Genomic DNA, 13,147 nt, shown 5'->3' on the forward strand with positions numbered 1-13,147 from the left:
TTTTAAGTTACTTATCAAATATATTTCGACTATAGAAGCTAGGCTGCATTAGTATCGAATGAGGCAAGAAATTGGTACAGAATGGGATTCGATTATGTTCTGGAAGGAGGCGATCTTGACCTCTTACATAACAGTGTTCCAGAATATGCCCTTTTCAGTGTTTTGCTGTGAAGCGCCAAATTTACTCTATTAATTAGCACAATGGAGCAACGGAACTAGCGTTCACTAATATAATATGTAGAAAAAATAACAACGTGCCAGAATTGTTAGCTACTATGTTTACATTTCCTAACTTGTTACATTTTAAATCGTATATTACGTATAGTACGTATTGTGATTTGAAGAGTTAATCCAGCATTAAGTGTTAGTACTGTAAGAGTTGAACAACTTAAATAACTTAAAATAAATATAAAAATAATCAAATAAATAAAAATAAATAACTTAAATAAACATAAGTGACATATTCTTTGCATTCAAGATAGCAGTCGGAAGATTTTGTGTGATATTTATTTACTCTTCAATTTTAGAACTAGAATTCAGGTGTCCACTGTTCCATGTAACAAAGTAGACATTTTTGTTTACTGCTGCAACATACAAACTGATATTCCGGTAAATTAAATCTCAGTTCAAAGCCTCTAACCACTGGCCATATAGCAGCTAACACCAAATCCCGTCCTTCCGTCCGTCTACAACCTATTTTTACAAGCTACCTTCCTAAGCACCATCACAAGGTAACACATTTATCTTCCTTTCTCCAAAGTAGTCACTTTACCAAACCAAAATCATGTGATCTCCATCCGAGCTGGATGTGAAAGGCATCTACACCCTTATAGGTCTATGTGTGAAACGTAATGTGATGAGAATTTTTACTTTTAATCGGTTTCGTTTTGGTGTCTTCAGGAACTGGCATATTTCTGTATGCACGTCTTGTTACAATGGTATCTCGCGAAAATTATTATAATATACATTTAAGACCATATTGTATGAGCAATATCTCTAAAATTCACAATTCTAATAACTCCTAGACCAAAATTGTCTGATTTCGGAAACAGAATATTATGTACGTCAATTAGTACGAAATTCTGTATAATTAGCGTGACACTGGGCGTCATCGAGTTATTTTACTTTTAAACCCATATAATCAACAGCAAAAAATTAGAATATACAAAACTATAATTTTGTCTTCAATAGTGAAGTCATTTGTCGCGTGACATACCTAACACGTGACAATATCTTCGGTGTTATATGTCAGTGTTTTTGCATAAAGTGTATGAAGTTGATATAGAGACCTAATAGACAGGTTATGTTCATTTCCCCTTTCCTCCCACATGTTGCATCTCCGTGACGATTCTGCGGAATATTTTAAAATTTCTTTTTGAATCTACACCGATGATTGTAGGACGAATTTCAATGAAATCATATCAGCCCAGTATGTGAACTTCGTGATATTTCTATATAAAGACTCGTCGAATTTAATATATGATAGAGACTCCGTGGAGGGTGTATTAGAAATATTTCTCAGAATGTTTAGTATACAATAGATCAGAAGAAAAATATTTCTTCATCTACGAAGCATAACATCTGCGTTATTGGTTAGTATTACCAGTAGAAGAATTTGAATATTCATATGTGTGATATCTGTAGTGCTAATTAGCTTTGGAACACATAGTGCCTATTTATATTTATATACATCACTAAGAGCGCGTCATCATCAGATAATGACGTGAATCATTACGTCATCATCATAAATTTTTGAAGAAAGCAGTCTTCTGGGAATGTGGCACCGTGTAGATGTGTTAACCGACGTTTCTGAGGAACGTATCGCCTCCATCCTCAGGGTAAAAGGAAAAATAAGAAAATCCGCAAGCCAAGAGACCGTGAGAACCGGTACAAGCAAACTGATTATAGACTTGCTGATTATATCCTGTATATGTGTTTGTAGAGATGGGATTTGTGAAAAATAAAACTATCTTTATCTGCAGGGAGAGGGCCAGACGGCGCTGCATATAGCTTCAGCCGAAGGAGACGAAACGTTAGTGAAGTATTTCTATGGAGTTCGAGCGAACGCTTCCATTGTGGACAATCAGGGTAAGTAAAATAACAGATGATATTAACCCTTGTGAACAATCCGTGTATAGGTACTATAGTGTGGAGAAGGGCCGCACCGTAGCTCAAGCGGTTAGTCGCTGGCTTCCCACCCCGGCGGCCCGGGTTCAATCGCGGTTCTGGTCAAGTGGGATTTTTGGTGAACAAAGTGGCGCTGGGGCAGGTTTTCTCCGAGTACTTCGGTTTCCACTACCAATCTTCATTCCACAAATCGCTCCACAATCACCCTCACCTATCATCTGGGGCTGGTACAATAGGCCAAAAGTGGCCGCAGTACAAGGGACTTAGTCCCGCCCCACTAGCAGTAAAAAAAATAGTGTGGAGAAGCGAACTGAGAAATAACTCAGTAACGGATCCACATGTTTGTTCTTTGTGCAACTGGCAACACCAAAGTCTGCCACAAAAAAATATCCTGAGTCAGATCAAATGAGTTCACATGCCCAACCCCTTTTCATCTAAACCAAACAGCCTCAAGGTACATTCGTAACTATGACCCTGTTCTAATAACTTTGGAAGGTGTGTTGTTCCCAGAACTGGCGTGGAGTCCATAGCAGTAAATTGCCGCTGGTCTTCGCCAGCACAGTCATTCTTGGTTTTGGGCCCCTCCTATACAGTGTGTACTGTAGACTCTTCCAGTGCTAAAGCGATGGGGGCTTGAAACTAATCACTCACCTCCATCTAGTTAGTGTCTAGAATACTTGAAGCTATTCATCACTCTCCCAGTTTTCATCACGGCATTCTGCTTAATTAAGCACAGGACTTCTTTGTCAGTATCGCCTTTGCAAATAATTTCATTACCAGAAACGACCATAGTTCTAACCCATTCTAAATCTGTGTAAGTACGCGTGCGTATGTGGGGGGAGGGGGTGAGAGAGAGAGAGAGTTAAAAATGCGATTAAACTTTCTGGAAAACTTCAATGTATTCGGACTGGCCCGGATTCTACCTTTATTCTTATCAACGCAGATCAGAATGACGACGTTTCGATGTATGTTTCCGTATGTTTGGTCTTCTAAAGACAAAGGCAGAAAAGCACGCTACTTGCATAGGATAAATCCGTCGCGATTTGTACAGGGCTTATCACCGTACAGATATGTGCTTGCTATGCTTGCTACGATGTATGCTTTTATTCTTCCACAAAGGTCATACCCTGACAAGGCAATCTTAGGAGAAAGTTTTGTTTGTTGAATGAAATCTCTGGTATGGCGCTTTTGGTAGCCATCGTGTTTCCAAAGTCAGATCCATAAGATTTCTTAGAATGACGCAACGATTGCGTCACAGTCTGACGGTGACGAATCCCAAACGATGTTACAGGCAAGGTTACATGCCAATTGCTATGGCCGTGCAGTGCAAAGGGGTCCATACTCGTACGAGTCTGGCTCGCGAGTCCGACTCGGCTCGGGTTCCAATGAACCAAACTCGTCCGTGTGGGGGTCACAAAATTGGGAGTTAGCTTATGCGTTTGTGACGAAATTAATACGAGCCCGGCTCCCGAGTCAAGCTCGCCGAGCCGGACTTGTACGTGTATGGGCCCCTTAATGAGGCCCGCTCGAACACTGTGATAGCGGCTTCATATCTCGCTCAGGAACTTGATCTAGGCGTTTGTCTGAGTTTCTCGGTATTTTTTTCTTGCGATTGTATATCGTCTGTCGAAGTAGTCTTAACAAATGTCCATAAAATTCCCCGCGTCATTATAATTTATGAACCGGAACAAATCAGAGACCATAATCCTTGGGAACAGAGGATAAAGTTTAAATACTGCGCTATGTGTCCACAGATCGAACTCCTATGCATTTGGCAGCAGAGTATGGACATGCTACGATAATTGAACTTCTGGCTGACAAGTACAAGGCATCAATCTTTGAACGTACAAAAGATGGCAGCACACTCATGCATATCGCATCCCTCAACGGGCATGCTGAATGTGCGATGATGTTGTTCAAGAAAGGAGTCTATTTACACATGCCGAATAAGGTAACGGAAAAATAAGGTAACTGCTTTGTTTCAGTGATCGGAGGAATAAACATATAGTGAATAAGTTGTGCGTTCTTAACTGTAACACTGTTCCAGGGAGGTGCGCGAAGCATCCATACGGCTGCACGGTATGGTCATGTTGGTATCATCAACACGCTTCTTCAGAAAGGGGAGAAGGTTGACGTCACTACCAATGTGAGTGGGAAATTTTAACGCATAATTTTTAGTTGCGTTTTATTTCTCTTCAGATTTCCATTTGTCTGCTCAGTATGTGATGAAATAGACGCAGTATATAGTAAAATCCACGTGTAATTGAATTCCAATGGTCCTGAACAATTCATCGTTAGAGACAAATTTGCATATAATTCAAGTGCCTACTTCATGACAAAAAGAATATGTTGCGCAGTACATTACTCGTACATTGTTACGAAGTAGTAAAAATATTCACTCCCCCTCCTCTAACTTTTCTCCGCTCTTAAGATTTCTTCCAGTAGGCAAGTAAAGGATCCTACACCAATTTTATCAATAATTTGGCCCAATTTTTCCCCATTTGAGACAGCACTGTTCTTCCACGTGCACATGTCAGAAGACACAGTACAGAACAACATATTATGACTAGAATGCAATAAGAGTTAAAATAGAATGCTTCCAATCACGTTATTAATTTTTCCTTCTGTATTTTTTTGAACAATGTATTCTTATTAGAGGTACTTTTACATTGGTTTTCATTTATTCAGTGAATATAAGAAAATATTTTATCATTAAATGAGATTTCTAGTAACTCTAGGTCCTATTTTAGACAGGTTTTACCACATCTCTTGCATGATTAAAAGGAAAAATTAAAACATGCCTGACCAGAATTTATCATATGGTAGTGTATGCTGCTATTCAGTGGATGATAATTTGTTGAATGAAGTATAGAAAGAAACTGAGAAACAGGTCAGGATTTTATTACAGCAAGTAAAATTTTCTGCATGTACACACAAGTACTAGGTGCACCTATAAGTTTTGTGCTGTCATCAGAATACAGGGCAAAATTATGTAACCCTTTATCTCAGTCTGAGTGCTTGGGGTGACCAGAAGTTATCACCCCTAATATTATCTGAATTTTATTTAATCTTCAAAGATGCTATTTTATTTAAATTGGTATGAAATTTATTTTGAACTAATAACAAGCCTGACTCATGCCCAAAGTGGAAGTTCAAACAGAAACTTGACTATTCTAGCTTGCTAATTTTGCCAGGAAAAGGAGGCAGTCTCTGCTTCCAAACATTTGAGAATTATGTATTTTGTATAACTGTATCTGGAACTTGATTTACAGCTGCCTCATGAATATGAAAACATCCTAATAAGTAATATACCATACTATAAATCTCCAAATTTATTAGTTCAGTGTATTATGTTATCTTTCCAACCTAGATTAAGAATTTTTTACATTTTTATAAGAAAATTTGGAATGTTGTAAATCCATATGTTCTGGTTTTCAAGCACCAGAGGCTGCTAACCTGATAATTATGAATTGAATTTCCAATAGGAGTCTGTCTGGCAGATGAAAACTGCTGTAATTCGAAACCAAAATTGTAACATTCACCTGCACCGGCAAACATGCTGAGTAAATTTTATTTTCAGTCCTTGGGTTCATCATTGTTCATTTCAGTTTAATTCATGTTTATTTACATGCAAACTTAACAGCACAGAGGCCAATTACAAAGATAGCACAAGTACATAGAAATACACAAAAATTATTGCTAACAAGAATAAAGAATTTGCTGTAATCCCTTTTTAAACCTGTATCATTTGATTCTCCGGTCTAGAAAACCGAAATTAACGGCCATGGGGATTTGTTGTGCTGACCACATGACACACTCCATCCACTGAAGTTGGCACTAACTTCACCTCGGTCGGTAATGTTCGCTTGTGGACTAAAACCACAGAGTTCACCATTTGATTCTGATGAAATTCAACATAATGTATATGAAGAACATTATGAGTATATTCTATACTACAAGAGCAGTCCATCACTGTTGCCAGAAGACGAATTTTAAAATGGAATCTTACCAAATGTTGTACGAGTAACTCTTAAATCTTTCTTCCAGTCTAATAAAATTTCTTACATTAAGCTGTATTTAAATTTGTGAATGAAATTGAATTTTGAATGACATAGGTCTGTCAGCATTTTCCACACATAAAGATAGATATGCATGTATCTGATGTCCTTTTTCTTTTTTAACTGCCACATGTATATTGCTATGTGGCCATAACATAACACATATTTAACATGTCAGCATTGAAGTGTGAGACATTGTTTAGTTCATGTTTTTGCACTTTGCACTATTGTTTAACCATATAATGCTTCTGCAGATAGTTTCTGCACAGTCAGCCTTCCAGAGATTATGACTGCACTACCATCCCACAAGCTATTGATAGTGGACACAGCATGCAACATTTTGCACTCTGGTGGGAACACATGTAAGTTAGAATGCACTTATTTTGCAGCATTACATAATGTCCAGATCAGCTGTGGTGCCTACCCTGTCTCCTGTGTGTTGGGTATGAGGATGCCCTTTCCCCAGACATGAAGTTGACAGAGCTTGAAGCTGATCGCTCGTCTTTGTGTAGTCGTGTAGTGCCAAGGTTTAGAATGTGTGGAGTGATAGTTCCTTTTCCCCGTTCATCTCCATAGCATGGTGCTTAATTAGAATAGGGATATGTTTAATTTGACAAATGTGAAATGGGCTTCTTTTCTGTCTTGACATATGGCAGTATAAACTTGGACAAGGACTAACAGAGTAGATTAAAAGTAGCAGATAAGAAGTTTACAGTGTGCACAAAAAAAGAAAGATCTGAAACAAGGTGCAAGATCTTAAAATAGAGGAAGAATGAACACAGAAGTGAGCAGAAGAGTGGCTTTGTAAAACATGACCCACAATGGTGACAATATCGGTGGATTATGATGACAGCAATCATGGTAGGTGTATTAGGACAGAGTGAAAGGAAGTAGACATGGCATATTCTGGACATACTCTGAAGGAATTGGTAAACACCAAGGAAAACCTCAGTCAAGATTGTTGGTCACCTGTTTATATTCAAATTAAGTAATTCTTGCATGCAAGGCAAGTACTCTATGACTGAGCCAAACTTAATAAGTTAAGCCAACCTGCAGCCAGCAGATTGGGTCAGTGGTAATGAGAGTTACACCAGGTTTCTTTTACGGTGTTCATTAGATTTTCCAGACAAAATTTTGAATAAGCTGTGATCATCCTTCGCAATTAAGCATATGTAGTCAACTCATATCTGTTTATACTAAATTACCCATTTAACTGATACAGAATTATCAGTAATCTTGTCAAAATAAAGAATTCTTGAATGTATTTGGACAAATTATAGCAAAGAATTTCCATATCCTGACTGACTGACTCCATGGAACAGACTCCTCCTTAATAAGTCAATGGTCACTCAGCTAGTAAAAAAGTTATTGATATAATATGGAACTTCGAAGGCTGTTACCATGTTCACAACAGCCTGCCACTGGATCCTCTTATGAGCCACAGAAATACAATCTGCACACTACAATCCTTTTGGCATATGATCCATCTTACTATTATCTTCCCATTTAGGCTTAAGTCTCTCTGTCCATCCTTGATTTTATCACCCAAATAACATTTTCTGAAGACTATAAATTATGAAGTTTTATTAAAATATTGTATATTTTATTCTTTACAACACACAAGTTTCTGTATCTTGTGTAATAACATATTCTCTTTTATAAAGGGATTCTTTCCTTGAGACTTCTTCATTTGTTAAACACAAATTTCCCATAATTAAGAGCAGTCAGTAAGGATTAAAAGCGAGGGTAGAAAGAGAGGCACTGCAATTAAATTTATGAGACACATGGCAAAATATAATTGGGTGGATCATGAAAGAAAAGAAGAGGTAATAAAAAATGTAAAAACAAGAAGCTATATTGGAAGAAAATTTGAAATATTAAGCCAACTAGATTTAACATATCAATAGAATGCAAAGAAACAGAATTTGAAACTGTTAAAAATTATAAACCACATTGGTCAAGGCACTGAAAGGGTACGAAAAGATTACTGAATGAATTAGGTTGGAACAGGCTAATAAGTAGCCCCTCTCTGTGAGTGCTACATGATGATGAATGTGATAAAGATGATTACGACAATGATGACAGTGTCAATGACTTTGAAGAAGTTAAGATAGAGTGACAAGAAGTTCCAGCAAGAACCAATCACTTTCTTCCCATTGATACAACATACATTGCATAGAAAGTGATGTGTCCAACAGTTTTTCAGTTGTGTGTGTATTTTTTGTTGCCAGAACATTTTTACTGAACCATTGCCTAGCAGCGTTAGGCAGGGGATACATGTACAGACACAGACAGCAAGCAGATGTCATAAGCCTGCTATTTGGTATTAAGTAGCTTACTTAATAGTAGGCTTATGAGATCACGATGCTGAGCACAGTGTTTTCTACACAGTCTGTGCCATATCAAAGGAAAGTAGGCAGTTAGTTTTCCCAGAACTTTTAGTTTCAAAATAGCAAATGAGGGCTAAAGGTGGGTATTTTAATAATTGTGAAGAAAAGTCAGCAGGTCACAAACACGCATGCATGCACATGCACATGTATATATATTTATTAATCATAATGAAGTATAATTATTTGCAAGTGATTAGTACCCTGTAAGGACAAAAGGAACAATCAGATAAAATATTAAGCTGTACTGCCCAAAAGCATCAGGCAGTGATGCACTCATTGGTAGACATACAAGACCAGACAGGGTTGGAAACAAATTGGCATATTATTTTCATTTTAGTGAAGATTCATTGCATGTGTTGAAAAAGGGATATTGATTTTTTCAAAAATATGTATATACTCAAAAATTAATTCATTTGATGTTTATAAATTGAACATCTGGTGTATACACTGGCAAATGTTGGAAATGGGGGAGACTTTCCAACTGCCCCTCTACATTCCGATCTCTTAAGAGTAGGTATTTAATGTTACTGCACATTCCAAATTGTAGGACAACTACACAGCACTCCACATTGCAGTTGAGTCAGCCAAGCCAACTGTGGTAGAGACTCTGCTAGGGTATGGAGCTGATGTTCATGTAAAAGGTGAGTATTACAGTCTACATCTGAGAGTATATTCGTGGTTGCTAACACATTTTAGGAGATAAGGTCCTTTAGTCAGTTGCCTGGCACTTCAGTGATTATAACCTTTGTATAAATGCTGTTATTTCAACAAAGTCATTGATTAATTATTTATGGTATTGAGACAAACTGTAACCCCAAGTTTTATCTGTTGTTCCATAAAACATTAGTGTATTATTATTATTATTATTATTAGAGGGGGTGGGTTTCCCCATGCACTTGGACCAGTTATTGGTCCATTGTGCATCCCCCTTTAATTTCTACTGTCACCATACCCTACTGGTACTGGTGCGTTCTATCAGCCCTGTTCAGCAAACGAGGTCGGCCATTGGTACCTGATATTTCCCCCATCTATCAGAGGCACTGGAAACTACTTGGGCGAGAAATTGTTGCCGAATTTTGCTCAGAGGTCTCCTAGAGACATGAGGATCTATTACGTGCCGTAAATCTACAACATGAGACACACGGCTTAAAGTCCCTCCCGGAGGACTTGTTCCCTGAATTTTTCCACCCTTAAAAATTCCACTACCTCCGCCGGGTTTGAACCTGCGTACCTTGAGTCATGAGGTGGGAACATTACCCCTAGACTACGGAGGCTGCTAAACATTAGTGTAAATTAGTGTAAATACCTGTTCTGAATTTGTGCTTATCAGCTTAAAAATAAACTCATTTTAGGCGAATGGGTGTTCATATTTATCAAACACTGAATATGTACATAATTCATTATCCTATTATTATGTACAGATCTGGATGCTAAGATTTGTCTATATTATGCAATCAGGAGGAAAACTGCTGGAAACACCACTGCATATTGCTGCACGTGTGAAAAATGGGGACCGGTGTGCCCTCATGCTTCTTAAATCTGGTGCGGGACCCAATATTAAGACAGATGATGGTCAGACACCTGTCCATGTTGCTGCAAAGCATGGAAATTTAACAACCCTGATGCTCCTCATGGATGATGGTGGAGACCCACTTTGCAAATCAAAGGTAATAATAGTTATATTCTTTTGTCTTCACGGATTGATCAACTTAATTCTTGTGTCCACTTCCAATCCCTCTTTTCAGCTTAGTTATCTACATCCTCTTGCAGTCATATATGTGTCTATCCATTAATGTTAACCTGCATCACAATATCACTCAAATAAGTATAACAAGATTTGTTGGAGTACAGTATTTTTTCTCAACTTAAATAATTATCATCTGTAAATATATTTGTGACAGGTAATATTATGTTTGTAGACTACATTTTGTATTGGCCTGGTCTAAGGTATGTTTCCTATCTGTCAGGTTTCTTTAGTTGGTTCTCTTTCCATTATCACATTATTAGTATTATTTTTCTGATTTTTATTTTGATTAGTGGAAATGGTCATATTCAAAACAAAGAATTTTAGCCTTAAAATTTATATTTTGAGGGGTTCTGGATTTAATTCCAATCATTTCCATTAATCTTGGAGATACAGTTAAGGAAAGTCTGTTTGTGTAATTACAACCCAACTGACTCCATGGAGCAAAGACCTTCTTGAGAAGCTAGTCATCACTTAGATGGTAGGTAAATCCTATCTCCAATTTTATGGAGCAGATAAGTCTGGTACCATATTCACAGGAATCTTTCTTGGTCCAGTCAGAACCAGACAGATCCATTCCACATTCTCTCATATTCTTTTAAGCTCCATCTCAATATTATCTTCCCATTCACGCCTAAGTCACCAAGTCCTCACTAAAACTCTGAACTCATTTCTCATCACCATTCATACTACATATCCTGTCCATGTTATCCTCCTTGAGTGGATCATTCCAATAACAATTATAATATTGCTTGCTTACTTACTTACTTACTTACTTACTTACATACATACATACATACATACATACATACATACATACTTACTTACTTACTTACTTACTTACTTACTTATGGAGCTGAGCCCTTTTGAGGAGAAGCCAAATCTGCAGCTACTCAAGAATTTCCCAGCATTTTATGGAACCCGAAGGTTCATTACCATGTTCATAAGAGCCCTCCACCAGTCCCTATCCTGAGCCAGATCAATCCAATCCATACCATCCCATCCTGCCCCTCTAAGATCCATTATAATATGGTCCACCCACGTACATCTTGGTCTTCCCAGTGGTCTCTTTCCTTCTGGCTTTCCCACCAATATCCTATATGCATTCCCCTTCTCTCCCATTTGTGCTACATGCACTGCCCACCTCATCCTCCTTGACTTCATCATTCTAATTATACTTGGAGAAGAGTACAAGTTATGAAGCTCTTCATTATGCAGTTTTCTCCAGTCTCCTGTCACTTCATGTTTCTTTGGTCCAAATATTCTCCTCAACACCCTATTCTCAAACAAACAATTATAATCAGTCACCTCAATTGAGGCATAGAGCCAACTCACAAAATATTTTGTACATTGAGTATACTTCAGGCTGTGGACAGAATCCAGTGTAATAATAATGCAATGAATCAGCCATTTTCATAAACCTTTACATAATTATAATTCTTCTTCTTTATGGGTGTTTAATAAAGGAAATAATTTACAGACTGGAGAAACCCCATTGCATCTAGCATGTCGTAGTTGCCGTCCAGATGTTGTTTCTCATCTGATCACATTCGTCCGTGAGAAGAAAGGTCCTGAGGTAGCAAAGAACTATGTGAATGCTGTGAATGATGAGGGGGCAGGGGCACTCCATTATGCAGCTCAGATCACTAAGGATGAAGTGGAAGAGCCCTTGAGTGACAAGGGAGTGATGAAGCTTCTGCTAGATGAAGGGGCCGATGTGAATCAGGCAACTAAGCAGGTGAGACTGCTGCTGCAATAGGCTAACCCTTGATCATCCTGCAATTTCACTTCAAAACAAAATGTGTATAGGGAGAAACATGACTGCAAAGTATACCCCAATGAAGTGCACAGATTTTACAATTGTATTACTTATTACCTTGCTATTTCATTGGCCTCAGTGTTCATTTTTTGTAGGTATAGATATTTTACTGCAATGTTTAATTGCACTGCAAAGTATCAGAATATATTTCTTCCTTTTACTATGCTAATAAAATTTCAAATATAACTTTGAGATAGTGATTGGATTTGAAGGTTTATTTCATTGAGAATGATGTGTAGTGTCTGATGAAAATGTATTAAGAAATGTAACAAAATTAAATTTGGTAGAACAGAGAAGAATCAGCTGTCTGTCATTTGATACAAATAAACCTCTGCAGAGATTTCTGGGGAATAATTGTTTCACTTTAATGGATAAATTAATTATCATTATTTTCCATGTGGATTATTTTCATGGATCTCCATGTAAACCTCACACCAAAGTTCTTTATGATAAAATTACAGGGGAAAAAACTATGTATGAATTATGTGAAAACATTTGGTAGTTACAAATCTAAAGTGTCACATTATCCCTACAGACACAGGAGACACCCTTCCACTATGTAGCCCTTGCAGGCAATAATGATGTGCTGTTGGAGATGCTGTCCCATCTGAGCCAGACTGATGTCCAGAAGGCCCTGAACAGGCAAAATTCAGTGGGTTGGACACCCTTGTTAATTGCCTGTCACTCTGGGCACATGGAGATGGTGAACACTTTACTTAATAACCATGCAAGAGTTGATGTGTTTGACCATGAGGGCCGATCAGCCCTCCATCTTGCTGCTGATAGAGGGTACCTTCAGGTGTGTGATGCCCTGCTTACTCACAAGGCATTCATCAACAGTAAGTCTAGAGTTGGACGCACAGCACTTCATCTTGCAGCTCTCAATGGCTATGCCCACTTGGTCAGGTACGTAAGACATAATTAACACTCCTCTAACTAACTGCTACTTGTTTCATGTTGGTTTCTTTCTTGTCTTATTCTTTGACCCTAAAGATGGATGTAGTGTGTT

General features: G+C 37.9%; 1 protein-coding gene across 1 annotated transcript in view; it reads left to right on the forward strand.

Moving 5' to 3' along the window:
• Nucleotides 1-1,982: 1,982 nt before the first annotated feature.
• Nucleotides 1,983-13,147, forward strand: part of LOC111862069 (ankyrin-3) — a gene marked incomplete at its 5' end in the record, with an annotated part of 50,833 nt that continues 39,668 nt past the window's right edge. The window contains 7 exons of the mRNA XM_023847143.2: nt 1,983-2,088; nt 3,882-4,078; nt 4,175-4,273; nt 9,123-9,216; nt 10,034-10,242; nt 11,800-12,057; nt 12,674-13,044. Coding sequence (XP_023702911.1) covers nt 1,983-2,088; nt 3,882-4,078; nt 4,175-4,273; nt 9,123-9,216; nt 10,034-10,242; nt 11,800-12,057; nt 12,674-13,044 — 1,334 coding nt within the window. The remainder of the gene's footprint in view (nt 2,089-3,881; nt 4,079-4,174; nt 4,274-9,122; nt 9,217-10,033; nt 10,243-11,799; nt 12,058-12,673; nt 13,045-13,147) is intronic.

This window comes from Cryptotermes secundus, unplaced genomic scaffold, assembly GCF_002891405.2.
Source record: "Cryptotermes secundus unplaced genomic scaffold, Csec_1.0 scaffold400, whole genome shotgun sequence".
NCBI classification, from domain to species: Eukaryota; Metazoa; Arthropoda; class Insecta; order Blattodea; family Kalotermitidae; genus Cryptotermes; species Cryptotermes secundus.